The 20,189-nt window shown below is 41.6% G+C and overlaps 3 protein-coding genes across 3 annotated transcripts in view; 2 read left to right on the forward strand and 1 right to left on the reverse strand.

The window, feature by feature from the left end:
- Positions 1-1,106: 1,106 nt before the first annotated feature.
- eif2b4 (eukaryotic translation initiation factor 2B, subunit 4 delta) lies at positions 1,107-7,678 on the forward strand. Its single transcript, XM_083643768.1, has 13 exons — positions 1,107-1,151; positions 1,698-1,735; positions 1,865-2,042; positions 2,566-2,841; positions 2,954-3,036; positions 3,770-3,861; positions 4,043-4,157; positions 4,643-4,719; positions 4,876-4,978; positions 5,154-5,281; positions 5,472-5,649; positions 6,154-6,334; positions 7,200-7,678. Exons 1-13 carry the CDS (start codon positions 1,130-1,132, stop codon positions 7,397-7,399), a joined length of 1,671 nt encoding a protein of 556 aa, XP_083499894.1. The 5' UTR covers positions 1,107-1,129; the 3' UTR covers positions 7,400-7,678.
- Positions 7,679-8,305: 627 nt separating this feature from the next.
- On the reverse strand, positions 8,306-13,617 carry atraid (all-trans retinoic acid-induced differentiation factor; the record flags this gene model as incomplete). Its single annotated transcript, XM_083643141.1, has 7 exons — positions 8,306-9,208; positions 9,304-9,404; positions 9,970-10,091; positions 11,164-11,235; positions 12,010-12,078; positions 13,222-13,361; positions 13,525-13,617. 7 exons carry the CDS (start codon positions 13,615-13,617, stop codon positions 9,104-9,106), a joined length of 702 nt encoding a protein of 233 aa, XP_083499267.1. The 3' UTR covers positions 8,306-9,103.
- A 927-nt stretch (positions 13,618-14,544) lies between these two features.
- The window catches only part of snx17 (sorting nexin 17), a 32,631-nt gene continuing 26,986 nt past the window's right edge, over positions 14,545-20,189 (forward strand). Inside the window, exons 1-2 of the mRNA XM_083642539.1 lie at positions 14,545-15,294; positions 20,050-20,124. Of these exons, the coding sequence (XP_083498665.1) occupies positions 15,235-15,294; positions 20,050-20,124 (135 nt within the window). The 5' untranslated portion in view covers positions 14,545-15,234. The remainder of the gene's footprint in view (positions 15,295-20,049; positions 20,125-20,189) is intronic.

A 20,189-nucleotide genomic window follows, 5' to 3' on the forward strand; every position in this document is an offset into this window, starting at 1 on the left:
CACACACACACACACACACACACACACACACACACACACACACACACACACACACACACACACACACACACACACACACACACACACTGAGTCTGATAAGCTGCTTGAACTGTAGATCTTAGTTCAATCAGATGCCCAGGTAAAAAGCGCACATCAAAATAACAATTAAAAAAATGAATAGGCTACTCAGGCCAAAATTTTGCCTAGCCTATATTATGATGAACATAGTATAGTAATGGACACATAAGCGCTCGGTTTAAATGCGTTTCCTTACCGTTGTTGTTGCATCTCCCCTCTTCATGCTGTTTTCTGGTGTAATCTTTCGTCCAGTCCAATCTATCGTCGATCACCAGTCAGAACCATGGACAGCGCCAAATATGCCTATCTGGCAGGCCGACACACATCTGGTAGGCTAGTCTCACGTGGTGATGCTGTGGAATTCCTGCGGTAGATTAATGTGTTTTTATGGTTTTTGGTTCGCTGTAGCCTAATTATGCCCCGATGTTCCTTTCTGCATGCACCGATTTACTGTAGGCTATTATCCACAGTGGACCAAATTTCTTATATCCAGACAACACAACAAATAATTCTAATCGACAAATTCAGTATGGTAGTCCCGTTGCAAGTAGGCTAATAATCGGACACGTGCAGTTGCATCATGTTTGTAGTTCAAGCATTCTGATGAAGATCGCCATGACCGAAAAGTCAATACTAGGCTACTCAACAAATAAACTGGGGGGTTAAGTCTATAATGCGGTGTCAGTCCTGCACCTAGATGTGCGTGCTCTACTTTTTCTGGTGTAGTTCAAGCTGGGTCTGAGAGTCTATCTAATCCAACCAGTCAAACAAACATAAAAAACTATTGTGTTAACAATAGTGACAATACATTTTTATATTTGAATTGGATTTAAAACAGTCAAAATATTCGACGAAAAGAAATGAATAAATGTATATAAATATGTAGCCTATGTATGTATGTAAATGAATAAATGTAATCAAATCCCTTCAAAGTAAAAAGGCAGCATCATGAAACAGTAGATAGCAGCAACACATCCCCCCACAAGGGGGCGACATAAGATTTAGTGTGCGCTAGTTCTCACAGTGAGGGAAGTGAAGCTGCACCGTAAACATGGCTGACAGTGGAGTGACAGGTGAGTTCTGGGACTGAATAACAACTTAATGTTACAACCCTTTCCCATTAGATGCCACTGCTTTGTGATTGATACAGCATCAAGATGTATTGCGCTTATAACGTGTGTGTTGAGCTCCTTGGGTTTGGCTTTAAAGTTAATTTTCCAGGTGCTAGTCAGTAGCTACAGCTAACGTTAGCATCGCAACCAAGTTACTGTTAGATATTGCTGTTGAATGATATTGCATCAGCCAGACATGTAGCTAGGTTTATTATCCAATAAAATAACTCGGGGAGTCGAGTTGTAGTTACCTGTACATTGTGGGAATAAGATAGTAGCGAACTAATGTTCAAAACAGCACAGTTAGCATGATGCAAAAGAAGCAAGTTCATAGTGGTAACGAGCTAATAACCTTATCAACACTGAGGGACGGAGAGCTGGATACAAGATGCTCATGTCGCGCAATTCTACCTCTATGCAAAATGAATCACAACCACCTAAAGGTTATAGATGTAATCAGTAACCCAACGGTTCAACTGACAAATGCATCCTGTGATCATCTTACAGATGGACCTGAGAAGCCAGATGACGTTGCACGTCTAAAGGTTAGTATCGTTTTATTCTTTATTTATTTTAGGATTCAGAGTTATTTAAGCCTAGTTTACATGCTATGTTTATATGATATACACCTGACCTACATGTAATGTTGTGTTTTTCCCTTGCGCCACTTCCAGGATGAGGGGAAAGAGTTGACCAAAGAGGAGAAGCAGCGGATGAGGAAAGAGAAGAAGCAGCTGAAGAAAAACAAAGAGAAAAAAGATGACAGGGCCTCGTTGGAAAGCGAGACAGAGAAGCCCATCAATTCAGCCCCGGCTTCACAGCCAGAAACACAACCCACCCCAACACAGAAAGGTACTGTACCTATTGTTTGTGCAAAATGCAGCACCCATTAGGCATATGAAATAAATCTATTTTTCACTTTCTGATGAATAGATTAGTTGCTGGGTTAGGTGACATTAGCAGCGTTTCTATTCAGCTTTGCGCAAATAATTCTAAGCAAACATTTGAAAAGTCGACACTTAAAATTTGAATCAGGCGCTGCACCATCAATGGCTGTTAAACTAATAAGTAGGTTGTGTTTAGATGCTGGAGAGAGCTTTCCAATGGTTACTTGCCATAGGAGAAGAAATAATTATCATGTAATCTGCTGCTGGCCATATTTGTTCCTTTCTGGCGATGATGAGTAAATATTATGGTAAATATCCCATGCCTATTCTACGATGCTCGCCATATATCTGGGAAATTATTTTCAGATGAACTGCACACTCCATTTTCATGCAACTTTACTCATGTCTATGGTCTCATTCAAGACACTAGTCTCTCCATCAGCGGTCCATAATTCCTGTCTCTAATCCCATCCTCGTGTCTCCACCAGCTCCTCTCGCAGCGGCTGCCCCTGCAGTGGTTCTTGTGCCCGTCTCAGAGCCTTCTGCCCCGGCAGACAAGCCTGTTAAGAGCAAAGCATCAGAACCTCCTGCCCCGGCAGACAAGCCCGCTAAGAGCAAAGCATCAGAACCTCCTGCCCCGGCAGACAAGCCCGCTAAGAGCAAAGCAGAGGTGAAGGCTGAGAGGAGGGCCCGGCAAGAGGCTGAGAGGGCCTCCAAACAGGCCCCCGCCAAAGCCAAGGCAGCGCCCAGCGAGCTGCAGCCAGGTACGGTGCTAGCCATGAGATGGCGCTGCAGGGCATTTTCTCATCCTAAAGAAACCCCTACTGAACTCATAGACCTTTTGTGGAGAAAGTCTTATTCATGATTTCTTTGCAGTGGTAAAAAGGCTCCCAGAGCATGTCCAAGTGGACAACCCAGAGGTTTTAAAGAGACTGGCCAAGAAGTTGGAAAGGCAACAGGTCAGTTGCTTTATATTGTAATTGCAGCCCTTTACCATGACAAAGTGCGTACTGAATACTGTGTCTTACTGATGTATAACCACCAGTCATGTCATAACAATGCTCATTCCTCACTGCATGTGATTGTACCTAACATTTCTTGCAGATGCCAGGGCACTGCGCTGATAGACGGGTATTAGGCGTCAAGGTCTGGCCCTCTCAAACGTGTGCTGTTTGTGTTTTTTCTTTAATCATTCTCATTGCGCTCCAACTCTTCGTCACTGCAACGTTTATGAGAGGGATGAAGACACGGATGGTTTGTCAGTGTTGATGTGTTTTAGATGTTTTAGAAGTTGATAATTACCCGTCTCCTCTGTTTTCTGTGCTCTGTGCTTACCTACAACACAGAGCTGTTTGCTGTGTAGGATTTTGGTTGTAATCCACACTACTAACAAATACTACTACTTAAACAAATGAATGGTGATTTGGAGTTTTAGTAGTTAGGAAAAAAATGGCATGTAAAAGTTATTTGTGTCCAAAGGTAACCCTCTCTGAAATCGATGTGAATTTAGCGTATCACAAGTCAAAATAGTATTTTGGCTCTTATTCTTGTTCTTCCCTAGGGTCCGGTGAATTTTACTTCAACTACTTCAACTGTAATGCAATGGAGGTGCTTCCGTTCTTGCACCTTTGAACTTTTGACCTCTGAACTGCTTTGGGCACTGATGGCACTGGAACATGTGTTATATTTCAGATCCCACTCCGGTCGGACTATGGCTACAAAGTCAGTCTGTTTTCTCACCTCCACCAGTACAGTCGCAAAGCCCCTCTCACACAGCAACTGACGTAAGCTGACTATGACTTTTCATATACACGTGTTCTGCCAAGAAGACTTGTATTTGTTCATGTAGAATCACTTGATCTCTCTTGATAAGAGTGCTTCGAAATCCTACTTCATATTCATTTATACCCACATTATTTAATGTAATCCAGTGGATCCATTATTGACTGGTTTTGTCTGCGGCAGCATTCCCTCCTCAGTGATCCACCCCGCTGTTGTGCGGCTGGGTCTGCAGTATTCACAGGGCATTGTGGCAGGATCCAACGCTCGCTCTGTCGCGCTGCTGCACGCCTTCAAGCAGGTACACTCCCACTGAACACGCGTCCATTCATCGTCACTGCTTTAACCCTCTGTTGTCCCCTCTGTCCTGTATAGACTGACCAAGAATATCACATAGAGAAAAAGAAAGAAGGAAAAACAAGGCTTGATTTGTTTCTCTACATTATACAGTTGGGTGGTTTGACTGGTTCGACGGAGTGCAGTGAAAATGCTTATATTCATGCAGTGCTAGCGGGAATATGAGACACTCACCATAGCCATAAGCAATAACAATTTGGTTAGCTCTCCAATATGACTACAACAACAGAAAATATGTTTTCCTCGTTACCTCTGTTTTTCATAACCAAGGAAAGACATGGGAAACGAGATTTTAACAGTGAGCATAATGCCACACATGTCTACTACACTGATGATGAGGTGTCACTAAAATTCGATGAGGATGAAATATTAACTAAATTGTGCCAACTCTTTTAAAGTTAATGGACTACAACTGCATATTCTGTGCAGGTAATAAGGGACTACACTACGCCTCCCAATGAGGAGCTGTCTAGAGACCTGGTCCACAAGCTGAAACCCTACATCAGGTGCAGAAAATGTTTTACATCTAATCCTGACCTGTATCATCTCCTGTGTTCGCTTTGATAGGACCTAGAGGAGCATAGAGGTTGTTGCTTCTACATATCCTCTTGACACTCACGAGCTGAAATTTGACTTTTCTGTTTTGTGTTTTTCTCTTGCAGTTTTTTGAATCAATGTCGCCCCCTGTCAGCCAGCATGGGCAACGCAATCAAATACATCAAGAAAGAGATCTCCAATATTCCTAGTCAATGCAAAGAAGAAGAGGTTATTTTCACGTCTATTTTTAGTTTGAGTTTAACCAGAACACTTTGTGTGTTGCAGCTCACATACTGTATTGCATACACCTTATATGAGTTGTTGACATTAGACTGTTGTTCTTGAGTTTCAGTATGGTTGTCCATTGCTTCCCAACTCATGCATTCTCTCTCGCTCTGTTTAGGCAAAGAGCAAACTGCAGAGCTGTATAGACTGCTACATCGATGAGAAGATCGTTCTTGCTTCTAAAGCTATCGCCAAGTACGCCATAGAGAAGATCAGCGATGGAGATGTCATTCTAGTTTATGGATGGTGAGACACTCAAATCTGACATGTAGCCAGTTCTTCATGTGCGAAGCATGCGGCGCGCTAGTGTATATACATTTCTGCATTGTTTTTACTGCTGAAGAAATATGCTGCTTATGTATCCAGATTTGAACCCCCTTTGCCTAACGTCACCTTCTCTTATTTCCTCTCCTCTTCCCTCTCTCCCTCCTCTCAGCTCATCGCTGGTCAACCACATCCTGTGTGAGGCCTTCGAGAAGAGCAGGAAGTTCCGTGTGATTGTGGTGGATAGCAGGCCCAGGCTGGAGGGCAGGGAGGCGCTGAGGCGCCTGGTCCAGAGAGGAATCCGCTGCACCTACGTCCTCATCTCGGCTGTCTCCTACATCCTACCAGAGGTATCGCAAAATATTCATACATGCATCATAGTGTTAGTGAATAGAGCAGGCCATTAATATGACTCTATTCTTTATTCAGTAGTTTTGTGTGAATCTGTCAAAGCATCCTATTCATAGAAGTGTCCGGTGGACTCATTTTCATGACTCGTGAGTCGACTTGGACTTGAGCATTCATGCATTAATTGATAATTTATTTTTTTATTTTTTTTGTAATAGGCCCTAATTGGCAAAATTATAGATAGCTATATTAATACCGTGACATAATTCAATTACATATGTGCAAGGGCAGGCATGTGTATTCCACCTACATGTGGATTGACGCTCATGTTCAGTAACTCCGGACTTGGATTCAGGTAATGGGGACTCGGCTCAGACTCTTCTTTGGTGACTCGGACTCGGACACTGCGGACTCGAGACTCGACTCGGACTTGATATATAGTGACTTGACAACACTGGAAGTGTCCTTGTGTAAGTGTACTTTAATCATTAACTCCGCCCTCACAGGTGTCGAAGGTGTTCCTGGGTGCCCACGCTCTGCTGGCCAACGGTTACGTCATGTCCCGTGTGGGGACGTCCCAAATCGCTCTGGTGGCCAAAGCCTTCAATGTGCCTGTGCTGGTGTGCTGTGAGACCTACAAGTTCTGTGAGAGGGTGCAGACAGATTCCTTTGTGTCCAACGAACTAGGTGAGGAAATGACACCCAGTGGCTCACTGGAATTGTTCTGAACAAAGCCAAAAGTGTCTGTGCAGCTGGTTTTTCACTGATGTGGTTTAGTTCAGAATGAGAATCAGAATCACTTTTATTGCCACAGTATGCAAGTTACATACGAGGAATTTGTCTTAGTGTCTGTATGCAGCGTAGCGGTCAGATCAATATACAGAGATAAGAAGTAGGAAAGCTAGATAAAGACGATCACAACGTTGCAAGTGCAATCAAATCGAGTAAATGTATACAATATGTACATGAGTGGAGGAGAAGACAGTTCCTGGTGTTCACGCCATTTACCCCAAAGATAATTCTATTAATTGATATCCAATTATTGCAACCATTATAAACGTAATGCAATACCATAATTACTCCAGTATAGTCCATGGTGAGTAGACCAATTGCTGTATGAAGAAAGGAAGTAGCACACTTGTAGCCACGATGGAAAAATATATTCCTTTAATAATAAATTACCAATGCTTCGAGAAAAGTCTTCTTCAGAGTGTGAAACGTTGGGAATCTATTATTAAATAAATATATTTTAGCATTGTGGCTACATGTGTGACTTCCTTTCTTCACCCTTCTCTTCCACCCGGTTTCAGCACCTCTCCAATAGTGTGGTGTGCATTCCTCCCCTCTTTGATCCTTCGAGTTGACCAATTATGTCAATAGAAAAATCTGAAATCTGGACTCATATTCAGAGAGATATATTCAGATATTCATAACATTTTGCCAAGTAGGGCTTCATCAGTGTCCATTATAAAACTCCATCAGAATCACACAAGCCAAGGTATATAGACATGAAATAAATTTGTCTTCAACTGACTTGTCATGTCCATGACAGATGACCCTGATGACCTCATTGTGACCCGGAAGGGGAAGACCCAGCTGGAGCACTGGCAGGAAGTGCCCTCACTGGGCCTGCTCAACCTGGTCTATGACGTGACTCCGCCTGATTTTGTGGACCTGGTCATCACAGATCTTGGAATGATCCCCTGCACCTCGGTCCCTGTGGTGTTGCGGGTCAAAAACATAGACCTGTGAATCTTCTCCAGTTGATTTCACTTCAGTGAGAGTTCAGTTCTCTGGTCCAAGCTGCTCTGAGTCAAGAGGCTGTCTCTCTGCGTCAAGATGGAGGAATCTGTGTGTGTGTGTGTGTGCGAATGCTTGCACACAACACAACATATTGTGCTTTTGGCATGCAATAAATATATATCTGAAATGGCTTATGCTTTTTAAACAGAGTCCATGTGTGTTTTGTGATTGGCTACTTCGAGGATAGTGTGTACTGGGCTGATGGGGTGAGGCAATGAGTTGTGGAAATCCATACTCCAACAATTAGTATTGTAATGTAAGAGTTATATCTTTAATATTGGGTCAAGATGTTTTAATTGGCTACTGTTGTAAGCCGTTTCTTTACAAGACATTTAATTGCCATTATTGAGTAGGATTCCGATGTGGCTGACAGCATGCTCTAAATATTAACTAACTTAAATTTTACTTTAAATGATCTTCATCACAAGTGAATAAAAATGGTTCAAATGTAGTTCACACACAATCTTGCTCGTTCCTTTACAGCAGTTCTTAGTCTGAAATCCTTTAAAGCAGTTCTTAGTCTGAAATTATGTATTGCCTATACTTGTTACACAATTACATTGTAGCCATATTGCATTATGTGATGTATTCAAATACTTGAAATATATACACATTTACTCTGTGGCCACCTGTTCATCTGACATAATGAAGACTGTCCACTAAAGACAAGGGGCTCCTTTTTGGTCAATTTGTGACATTTCCACAGGCAGGCTTTGTATTATAGTTTTGAGTTAGAAATTGAGTCCTGAATCTTAATGTCAAGAGACATCAGTTGACCGGCTTCCACCATACCACATGTGACTAATGAACAAAATACACATCAGATAAGACACAGATACTGCTAAATATGGAGGATAAAAGTTTAATGTTTCACTACATCATCACTGAAACTATACTGGAGTTCTGATATTACCAAGTGATATCAGAACTGAACAATTTATTGCAGTATATTTAATATTCAATTCATTATCCAACAATCTCATAATAGAAATTATAACTTTACAAAACCCAGCACAGGCATAAAAGCTCTGTTATGCTTGAACCTCAGTGGTTCACATTGTGATTCATATATTAAAATTGGCTTTTGATTTTTGCCGTCAGTAAAACACGTTATTGCACATGCAATGGAATATTGCTCCGATTTGCCAAAATCCACAAATTTCCCCAAAACACAAATGGCTTACATACTTGAAGATACAAAGTCCCAGTGATCACGTAAATGTACAGAGTTTGGCACAGTTATGACACTGAAGCAAATCTCTCGAGTCTCAAATTATGTTTAAGATATCCTGTTAATTTCATTCATATCTTATGTCAACTCCAAGTAAAAACATACAGTGATTGATGTGGAATAGTGGTAATTAATGCTAAAACTTTAAAACTAATGTAAAACAATAATTAGATGTTTGTTCAAATACCCTTCTTTATGGAAAATTGTACTGTGGTAGTATTGTAAAAAAAACTGTCAGTTAAAGATTTCCCCTAAATAAAACATAGCTGCCTTGCAGAGGTAAAACAGTCATAAAACATTTAAAACAAGCCTGGGGTGGGGCCACCGCAGACTTTGTGTCAGCATTTTCCCTTTCGCGTCAGTTTCAGTTCAGTAGATCAGTGCAGTGCTCGAAGAATAAAGCTGGGGGAAGCAGTTCAACCTCAGACCGATTTGGCCTTGCGTCTCTGGGTGACCCACAGCAGGATGGTGATCAGGACTGTGGATGCCCCAAGAGGCCCAAACACCTGGGCAGATGGGAACTCACCCTGTTATCAACAAAAACAACGATGTAACTGCAGTATGTATTATAGTAATTAAATGGGTGTCATTTTTTAAACAATATGATTCCTATTGAACTGACCTCCCGAAGACACTTGTATCCGTGGTAGTGGTCCTCACAGGTGCACTCAAATAAGCCGGGGCCATAGGGGGCACAGAGGGAGTTCTCTGGACAGTTTAAGGCTATGGAGTTTCAAGAGTTGTCAGATGAACAGATCTACCAAACAGATCTCTAAATTACTAATCATTTAGTTTGACTTCTCTATATGTACATTGTACACCGTATTTTGAATGCAATAGAACAAGCAAAATGAAAAACTCCATTGTAGAAATCACTGGCATTGACTAGAGATAAGTTCACAACAATGAACATTAAAAGGACAGCTGGATATTTTATTAGGGCTGCAGGCAATGATTATTTCCATTATCAATGTATCAATTATTTGGTTGATTAATCGTTTAATATAAAATGTAAAAAAAATAATGGAAAATGCTCGTCTCGAGTAATCAAAATTACTGAGACTGACCAGCAGCCAAAAACCCTCAAAGTACTGATTTTATAATGATGTGAAATGGAGAAAAACAAGTAAATCTTAGCATTTGTAAAGCTGTAACCAGCAAATGTTTAGTATTGTTACTTGCTAATTGTTTTGTTTTCAACGACTACTACTCAATTGATGGACCAATCATTTCAGCACTATACTATATATCCTATCCTGTATATAGGAAATCTCAGGCAGGGACTTACACAACTGTCCAGTCTGGTTACACACATTCCTTTGGCCTTGACAAAGACGATTTCCCTCCTTGACCTCCACCTTTTCCCAAGATGCATTGCCCCCTGGACAAAATATGTTTGGTGGCAAAATCCTAAAGAGCCAAAGAAACAGAGTAGGATTCCGGAAAAAACATACAGATAAAATAAACTGAATTTCCAAAAGAGGTTATGTAAGGGTTAATGTACGACGAGGTGTCCATTATCACTTTTTAAGGGACGACGTGGAGGCGTGAACCGTCCGAGGCGAAGCCGAGGACGGTTGCCTCCGCGAAGTCCCTTAAAAAGTGATAATGGACACCTCGAAGTGCATTAACCCGCTTATACCATGGTCACTTGCCAACAAAACAATAAGACCAGTCATTTATATTTCCATGTGTAATAAATAAAGCAATCTAAATGGCTAAATGTCTGTTATTCATACTGTAAATCAGTCTTCCACAAAATAAAATAGTCCCTCCCACCTCCACCACCCGCTCCGTTTTAAAGCCGACTCAAACGTTAACTTTATTACAGGAATGCAGGTTTAACGATGTTTTGCGTTCTACATTAAATGAAGACATTACCGTTTGGCAGCTTGCTTTATTTTGTATGATAGATACGTATTGGCCAAGTATATTAACATTTAAGAGCGAAGACTTTCAGGAAGTGAGAGTGAGAGAGCAGCGCCCTGCGTGTGCTGCTGATGTGGTGAAATGCAGAGAGAGTTCTCTCTCTCTCTCTCTCTCTCTCTCTCTCTCTCTCTCTCTCTCTCTCTCTCTCGTGCACGAGGGAAATCTTCTCTTTCTCGCCGAGAAGAGCCTGGTGACGCGAGGTTAAAAATCTCCGAAACGAAAATCAAAATTGTAAATAAGAGTTATTTTTGATAAACTGAGCACACAGGGGTGATTTAAATACTTACTTTGACCGAGTCAATTTTTTTCTCAACATCCAAAATTGTCATATTAACCCTTAACGGGGGTATAGAGCTCAAACTGCTCTCCTGATAACACTGATGAAACTATGGCGCATTGATATGAACGGTGAACAGACCATTTAGCTAGGTGTCCATTATCACTGTACAATATCACTTTTTAATGGACACCTTGCAGCCAATCAGAATCGAGTATTCACTCAGACCATGGTATAATATGGGTTAAGTAACACAAATAAAATAACGGTACTTACATGTAATTTAAGTCAATAAATCCTTGAAACACCGAGTCATTGATGAAGACAATGGGATTGAGTGAGAGGTCTCTGCAAGACAAAAGTTTCTGAAATGTTACGAAAGTAAAAAAAATATATATATATTTGGCTGTAAATCTGTATAGCGTTAATGTTAATAAACATGACGGAGACATGGTCACAAATTCCTTCTCGAGGAAAGGGTTCTGGTGGTCCTGTACTTTGTGGGATCCATTTCCTGAAATAGTTGGGCACGGTTTTGTACAAAATGTGGTATGAAGGTTGGTTATTATGGGCCAAGGAAGAACTGATTAACTTTTCATGTTGGGCGTGGCATATTACCAAAAGGTGCATAACTTCATTGTGGTGTGTTGTCAGAAATGGAAGTCTGTGCTCTACTGAACACATTTTCTAGTTTGCAACAGGTTGGACCCACCAGCATTTTGCTGATGGGTCCACAAATTAAAATAATTAATCTTGTTCCCATTCAACAATGACAGACAACAGTTGTCAGTTGGGTCAAAGGCTGTAAACTTTTCAAGAATAATATAGATAATTCGGAAGAATCGCCTTCATCCATGACATGTTTTTTTTTTGTGTAGCAATGACTTGCCAAACACAACTCTCTCTATGACCAGGTGTGATCTCCACGGAGCGGGAGGTGCGTGTGGATTTGTGGAATGCATTTTCTACCACTATCACAAAAGTGGAAGGCTCATAAGATCAACATGTAGTGATCAGCATTGTTCTTGTTCTTTAGTCACTGAAGGCTGCACTGCAGGGGGTTTCATTATCTCAGGTTCTCAGCAGAGTTGTGTAAAAGGATAAGAGGCTGTATTTACACACATCATTAGTGCTGTAGATGCTCCCTGAAGATCCTCCACGTGAGCCAATGAACAATTGGAAAGATCCAACCTGCATAAAGATAAATAAAAAGCAAACAGTGTCAATACCTTAATAATATATACTTAACATTATGCAGTTCCAATTCATTCACAATAGTGCATAATTTAAGATTCTAAGTATGTATATGAATTCATTCACAAAGTAAAAATATGTTAATAATTTTACATTATGTGACCTTTTGGATCTTATATTTTACCTTGTAACACTCTATGCTCTTTTCTTTTTATCCATTTCATGTAAAGCACTATGGATTGCCTCTGTGTATGAAATGTAGGCTACTATACAAATAAACTTGCCTTGCCAGGGCATAACATTCATAATGGGATATTATATATGGACATGTAGCTACACTTACAGCCTAATTGTTATCAAACTTTGTATTTATTATTATATATAATTTATGAATAGAAAATGTGATCCGGAAAAGAATATTGGACTGCAACACACGTGATGCCTTTCAGTGCTCCTCATAAACTCGTACTTCTGACCTCAAAGTTCGTAAATACTTTTTGGTCCGACAAAATAACAAAATGTTCCCTGTAACAGAGACACTTGTTCTGCAGAAGCAGAAAGTAGAGGAGAAAATTCACATCAAGCATACAATCAATGTTTTAACACATTTACTAGAATAGATCATGTTTAATTCATCCCCTAGGCCAGAGGTTTTCAAAGTGGGAGGTGGGCCTCCCCAGGGGAGCTCCAAGCAGTTTCAGGGAAGGCTCAGTGAATGGAAGTGGACAAAATAATAAAGTAGTTATTAAAAGGAGATCTCATAGAATAGCCTAAATGTGTGTGATTTTGGTTAAAGAGATAGTTCAGAGATACAGTGTTTTGGGGAATTTGACAGTTTTTCCCACTTTCCTAGAGTCGGAACAAATAAATACCTTCAGACAATAATTTTGTGTAGTCTTAAATGTGTCAAACAGCAATATCAGGCTTGCCTCAGTTGTTGAGTGTTTTATCATGGGGTCAAATTATCATAATCCCAGGGTCCAGGAATTGAGCGGATTTTGAAAACCCCTGACCTACAATCATTTGTTGACATGGCTCATATCTATGCAACACGACTTTGTTGGGTCGTTTAAATTCGCATGTGTCTTAATTCCTACATTTCTGACAGCACCCGAAGGCAACTGGCATCAACATCCATACCCGATGATGTCTTCAGGCTCCGGTGTGCTCGTGTTGTCGTTCCTGAGGCAGCAGCGGCCGTCTGTCCGACCTGCGGATGAGTTACAGAACCGGCCCACCGCGGAGCCGCTGGGGACCGTCCCGTTACAGAGGCTACATACCTGGTGTGAGAAACCAAACAAGCGCTTAGGAATGTTCCCAACGTTTCCTTCACTTCAGCCTACTGTATTATTGTCCAACAAAACACGCCGCTATGGAATGATACGTAATAGCACTTATTTCCCCCCGCTATATAATTGTTCTATTGCTTAATCGCACCCTTACCTGCAGCTCAGTCAGTTGGTAACTCGCGTAAAAGCATACATTAAAGATGAATATAACCACTGCTGGCTTCAGCTGGCAGCACCCAGCTCTCATTTTCGTCGACTGAAGTCATATGACCTACTGTAGGACGTCACGTGACACGAAGCACGACTAATCCCAACACTTTTCCATCAGGCAGCGCAGCCTCGCTCTTTGGGCATGTTTAACCTTGGCCTGCTTGTTTATATTAATCTGAAAATGCCATCGTCTTAGCTTGTACTAAAACTGTAGCTAAAGATCGCCATTTGACTTTCCTAGTCTAGTTTGTTTGTTTCCTAATGGCCCCATATTTCCAGCAGGATGTGGACAAAAGCGAACCATTACCATTGAACGCAGCCAAAGCATATGCGTTCAACCCACTGATTCAACCGCCTATTTCTGCGCTGAATTTACGCATAGAAGCGATGATGCGTTGTAGCTGTCCCTAATTAATAGCATGTTAAATTGAGATTATGTACAAGATTATATGTATTATGTACATATTTGTGACACTTTATTTTATATGGCTACCGTACTTTTATTTTATTGATTTTATGTTTATATTTTCCCCTACCTGAGTGTGAGCAACTGTAGCATGACTCAATTTCCCCTCGGGTATCAATAAAGTTTTCTGATTCTGATGTACATTTTAATATACATCCATGCTAGTAACAGTTCTTCACTGCCACTGTGCTTATGAATTTTGACTGCGCTCTCTCTGTCACTCTGGGTTGAACCATCACTAAGGTGGGGACGTCGAGTTAGAGGAGTCAAAATAAACAAATGTAGAGCAAAATTATCCAAAATTATCTTTTGTTTTGATTATTTTAGAGTATGTTATCTATAAAGTTCGGAAACTGTGCCGAAGTTATGCCAAGATCTCCACATTTCCCAACATACAAAGAGACGGCCACCCCTGCTTGAAAAAGAGATGGTTTGGACCGAAGAATTGTTGCAATGCCTGCCTCTTTCTCTCTTGATGGGCCACCAGATACAGGTTGAGCACATAATGGCTTGACGACACTGTTGTATCCGCTTTTCTTCGATTTGTATCACATTTTTTACTTGCGTGGTTGCTCCATGGCCGCAAAGATTGTTATTTAGCATCTGTAGGAAACGGGGAAACACGCAAAACAACACATTTTCAATTGTGCCCCCTCATATTCCGTTTATACCATCGGGTCTGCGACGCTGGGGGGTTTGCTGCACCTTGTTTTGATCCCGAAACTTCATCTGGGACGCAAGTGAACGGAATTATCTGCATCGTTTAGCCCTTTTCTGCAGCGAGTGGTTGTAACTCAGCACGAGTCATTTACAAGCGGGAGAAACAAGACATTTTTACGCCAGCAATGAAGGTGTAATTACTTTACACTTGCAACATGGCTGCTGCTGCGGGATCGGCAGTGAGAAAAGTTTAACACTGACGTGGGAGAAGTTTGATGTGAATGTTAGTTGGTACAGGAGTTGCTGGTCAGATAGATAAGTCGTCATTGGACTCCCACAGCCTGGCACCACTTTCCCCCTCGGACTTACGAACCAGTGGATGAACCTTATGAGAGCCGCCTCCTCTGTAGCCTCCGCCGACAGTCACTGCAGTGGACTTTGTGCGAATTTGTGGTGCCTTTTCCATCGCAAAGCAGCGGTTTTAAAAGACTTGTCGCCCCCGGCAGCAGTCTGTATTTTTGACCTAAAATGCATTTTTCCATACCCGAAACGGAGGTTCGTTCGGGAGAAAATGGAGCAACCTATGTGGTGAGCATGACGAATTGTCTTTTTTTTGCTTCATGTGCTGTTACTTTGTAACGTTGTTGTTTCTGCTGCTACTAACAGGTCTGTCAAATGCAGATGTAGCAGAAAGTTTGTTATCAGGTGACGTTGTTATCAAACGGAGGCTGGTACGTGGGTCTGAGAAACAAATAGATGATCTGATAATATATTATAAACAGCGATGTAGGATAGTGGTGAATAAAACATGTAGGTTATTATGACCTCGGTCAGTCATAACCATCAACATAAACAAAAATCTGTTACATTTTCAGATTTGTTTTGCCTTTTCCTACTAAAAAGAACCTAAACCCAAACCATTTCCATTAGTTTGATACTTCTTATTACTATTATATACGTTATGCTATAAAATGAGCTCATAAAGATTTATGTCACTATAAAAAGGTGAATAAACTCTATTCACAGAATAAAGGGTAGGAAAATTCAGTAAAAGTGGGTTTACCTTCCACTAAACCTACATCCCTGCTTAGATTGTTCAAAATAACTTCAGGTTATTTAGGCTAATTCAAGGCAATTTTAAAACATTAACAGGATTGTAATCCCCATCAGTTAGTGGCATTTTGTTGGTATGTAGGCTACCCATTAAACCTTACATTTGACTTTATCTAACAGGAAACAGAAACTAAATGTTAATGTTGGCCGAACTTGGCCCCCAAATGTTGCTGATGCAGTTAAGGGACATTTGAAGTGACTTTGAGATGCATTCCGTTGCTGTCAAAGCAGAGCATCTCCCCACCTCACTAAACTGTACTGCCTGTGGGCCAGACTCAGTGAAAGTGATTCCTGACCTCAGGCACAACAAAGTCCCTTTTGTTTATTCAGGATTTGAGTCAGCAGTTTAAATCCTTTCTGAGATTTGAGGTTTACCAGCTATGATATTGCACCCCCCCCCCCCCCCCAGGGGCAAACTATTGCAAACTATTTGGAAACCATATTCAGAGTCAGACCCTTTCCCAAACAAACTGTTCTTTCAGTGTAAAATAATAATGTCTTGCCAGCACATGTAGAATACAGTGCACAGCAGTGTCTTGCCAAGTGATAAGGGGATTATCTCTCTTGGTCGTCAGGCTGCCTCCGCTCAAATCTGGTGTGCAGCGCGTTCCAGTAGCCAAAGTATGTTGACTTGACACATTGGCTGAACTGCACGTGAGAATGATTCATGCAGGTTGCTCAAGGACGACCACGGTGAAGTGTTATGGATACTCAACGTTTCTTCACACACACACTCGGAGAGAAGTACTACTACTAGCACTTTAGGAACATGTTATTCCCGTCTACGACTTTTGGATTTAGACAAGTGTATCAATTTGTGTGACTGCTGCGTAGGCTTGTACCTGTTGATGTCAGTCAGATCCATTCATGATACTTAACTCAACTCATTGTAGTTTTGAATTATTATTATTATCCCGATCACATGTGTCCCAGGACATCCTTAGAAGAAGCCTGCTGATATTTGAGTTCCTGTGTGTGTGTCTGCGTGTGCGTGTGCGTGTGTGTGTGAGAGTGTTCTGTTCAATTTGCCAGCTGCCCCAAGAAGTACAAGATTAATCTTGGATATGAGCATAGATATCGACTTTCTCTGCAGCAGTAGCAAAGAAAATATGGCGTGCGTTTTTTTTGCAGGAGTCCCACAATGATTGGTCAAATCAAATGGAAATTGTTTATATCCTTTTCCTACAAAATGTCCTCTTACTGTTGAAATGTCAATATTGTAATTATGGCATTTCACTAGCCTTCCCCCGCCATCCGCGGCTCTCTTCTACCTGGCAGGGCCCAGCTCCAGCCCGTACTGCAGTGGGAGCTTAGCAGAGGGCAGTCCTGTGACTGTCACTATATTATGACCTTACTGTAGCCAGCCTACACAGGAAGACACCTTGCTTGATTATAATGCTGAGAGAGGGGCTGTGTACCTTGGAACCAGTAGGCCACAGAATGTGCCGAGTTTGCACAGGGGTTTTTAGAATAACAACGGCTGCATTATCTATTTATTTATTTTGACATGCAGCTATTCCGGTGCATGCATACAAAAACATTTCTATATACATATATATACTTCCCTAGTTTTGTGGCAGTTACAGAATCGTGTGTGTGTGTGTGTGTGTGTGTGAGGAGAGAGGCACTTTGGTGCGTCTGTAATTGACGGTGACTCATTAACTTTGGCTGAGGAGACTTGAGGTTAAGGCTTGATAGTTGAGCTCTGATTATTATGGTAGGAACAGGTTCGCTTCATTTATATTTAATATTTTTTTTTTTTTTTTTTTTTTTTTTTTTTTACGGATGTAAATTACACTCAATTATGCTATACTGCATGTGGTTGCATGCATCAACCCGTGTCTGACGATGTGCAAATATATTTCATTTGACAGAAATGTAAGGAATCCACTTATGGATTCAACTGTGCGTACATGAGCAAGCAGTAGCACTCATCGTATATAGAATTGCATAAACTTGAAAAATGACATCGTCAAGCGATTTCACCCTATTCATTTTACTTAGTATATTGTGAAGAGGGCAGTGGTTATTCATTCAAGCAAATGTTTTCCTTTCCTAAAATTGCCCCTAAATGTTCTGCTTCCATTTCACAAAACATTTATCGCACTTTTATTTTGTCTTCTCACACAGCCGAGACATTCTGCAGGGCATAGTGCGTACTCATTCTTCCTTCCTGCCTGAATCCTGCCTACATACACAGCCCCCCCCCCTCCCCTCCGACAATTTATACTGTTGATGTCCCGCCTGGGTCAACAATGCTACGTACGACCACATGCAACGGTGAGGTCAGGGGTCATCAAAACTCGTTTTGTTTGGACAGATGACCCAGCGTGTTGTTGACTATAAATATTCACCGAGATTGAGAACAGACGCAGCAGAACATTAAAAAAAAAAGTGCTGACAGCGCTTTGACACTCAAAACAGGAAGCGTTGTCTCCTATCACTTCAGCTCATCCCTGCCCAAAGCTATTCATGTGTGTGTGTGTGTGTGTGTGTGTGTGTGTGTGTGTGTGTGTGAGCGTGTGTGCGCGCGTGCGTGTGTGGAAGCTGGTTCCTTTGAGCAAATGAAGGAGCATATATTTTTTGTCAAAGACAAAATGGCTCAATTATGATAAGCCTCTCTCAGCAGTATTTATATGATAGGCTAGGCCGTTCCAAACTTCCAATCATAAAAAAAATACTCCTTTAGTGATCATTTTCATATTCTGTTTTCAAGAACTGAGAATCAAGTCAATGCTTTTTAAACAAAATATAGGCCTATAACCTTTGACCGTTTTAGACCGTTGGATATATTGTGTGTATAGTCAACATTATGCATAAGTGCCAATGTTTTTGAGCTGTGTTGTGCAATTGTTTATATGAGAGCATTTCCCTCACACCATGGATGATGACCGTGTGAGTGTTCAGGGAGGCAGGGTGGTGTCATGGTTTACTGAGACGACTGGAAGTATATTGGAGCAAAACTGTGGATTCTTGCCAGTTCGAGAACAGTTTTATCTGTTTGGAAGGGGAGCCTGCACTCAGACTTGAAGGAGAATTTCCCTCAGGGCAAATTTATAACGTGTGACTTTTGTTTTTCGTGTGGTTTTGGTATGATCCAAAACATTTCAAGACGTTTTTAATGAGGCATTTGACACCCCCCCCCCTCTCTAGCCTACTCTCCATGATTGGTGTGTAAATGTGCCTGCAGGCACGTATTTGGCGTGTCGATTCCAAACGGTGGTTTTGTGGAGTAGCCGCCAGTAGATCGCTCCTGTCAAAACAAACACGCGGAGTCACAGGGGAAAGAATGAAAGATGACTCCCCGTGTGATGATCCTCACTTCCTCACTTCCTGTATTCATTAGCCCTGCCCCCATGCATTAACTTCCTGTATTCATTAGCCCTGCCCCCATGCATTAACGCCACCATCAGCTGTTTTGATTGGCTTCTGTAATGAATCCCCTTCGGGAGAAAGCGTTCCACTGGAAGGCAGAAGGGTTTTGGATCCGATCCACACTTCATTTGTTTCGCTCGTCCTAATGAAAACAAAGATGGAGTGAGCCGACACGCAGCAGCGAGACGAGGACGAGGATGCACATCGATTTGGTTTCCAGGAGGAGGTGTCGCAAATCAGAAGTGAAACTTGTGCTCTAGGGCCAGGATGGAGACATAGATTTTGTTTTACTGTCTTTTATCAAGGGGCTTTATTTGTACACTGAAATAGTTTGAGATTGAATTAGCAGAAGGTGATATTTCAACCTGATTGTTTTGTGTTTGCTGCTCCTCCACCTACAAGCTTTTGCAAACAGATCGATACGGGCCTTTGAGGTTCAGTCTCTGTGTTATTTCAGACCTTTAGAGCAGTGGTGTCTGGGGGTGACCCCCCGGGGTTCCTTGACGGGCGTTCCAGGGGGTCCCCAGCAAAAAGGTGAATAATTTATTTTCACATTAGATTCCATCCATAAGTAACACAATGACAGAATCTATAGATATTTCTGGTCATGGGTTTCATACACTTTCTATAATAAAACATCTAAAAGCAAAAATCATATCAAATGGGGGACCCCGTGACAAAATCTTCTCAAATGGGGGTCCGTGGTCTAATTTGTGTCAATTAAACTTTAGGGGTCCTTGACCTGAAAAAGTTAGAGAACCACTGCTTTAGAGAGTCTCTTGGCACAGAAGGAACTTTTCTCTTCAAAATTGGTCTCAAACACCCCCCCCTCCCCCCTCTCTCTCTCTCCCACAGGCCTACAACATCCACGTCAATGGCGTCCTGCACTGTCGGGTGCGCTACAGTCAACTCCTCGGCCTCCATGAACAGGTGAGGCATCAACACGTAAGCAGTGCTGTCAGCTTGCGGTGGTCCAGTGTGCTGATCGCTCTGTA

Source organism: Poromitra crassiceps (assembly GCF_964638095.1).
Source record: "Poromitra crassiceps genome assembly, chromosome: 9".
NCBI lineage: Eukaryota > Metazoa > Chordata > Actinopteri > Beryciformes > Melamphaidae > Poromitra > Poromitra crassiceps.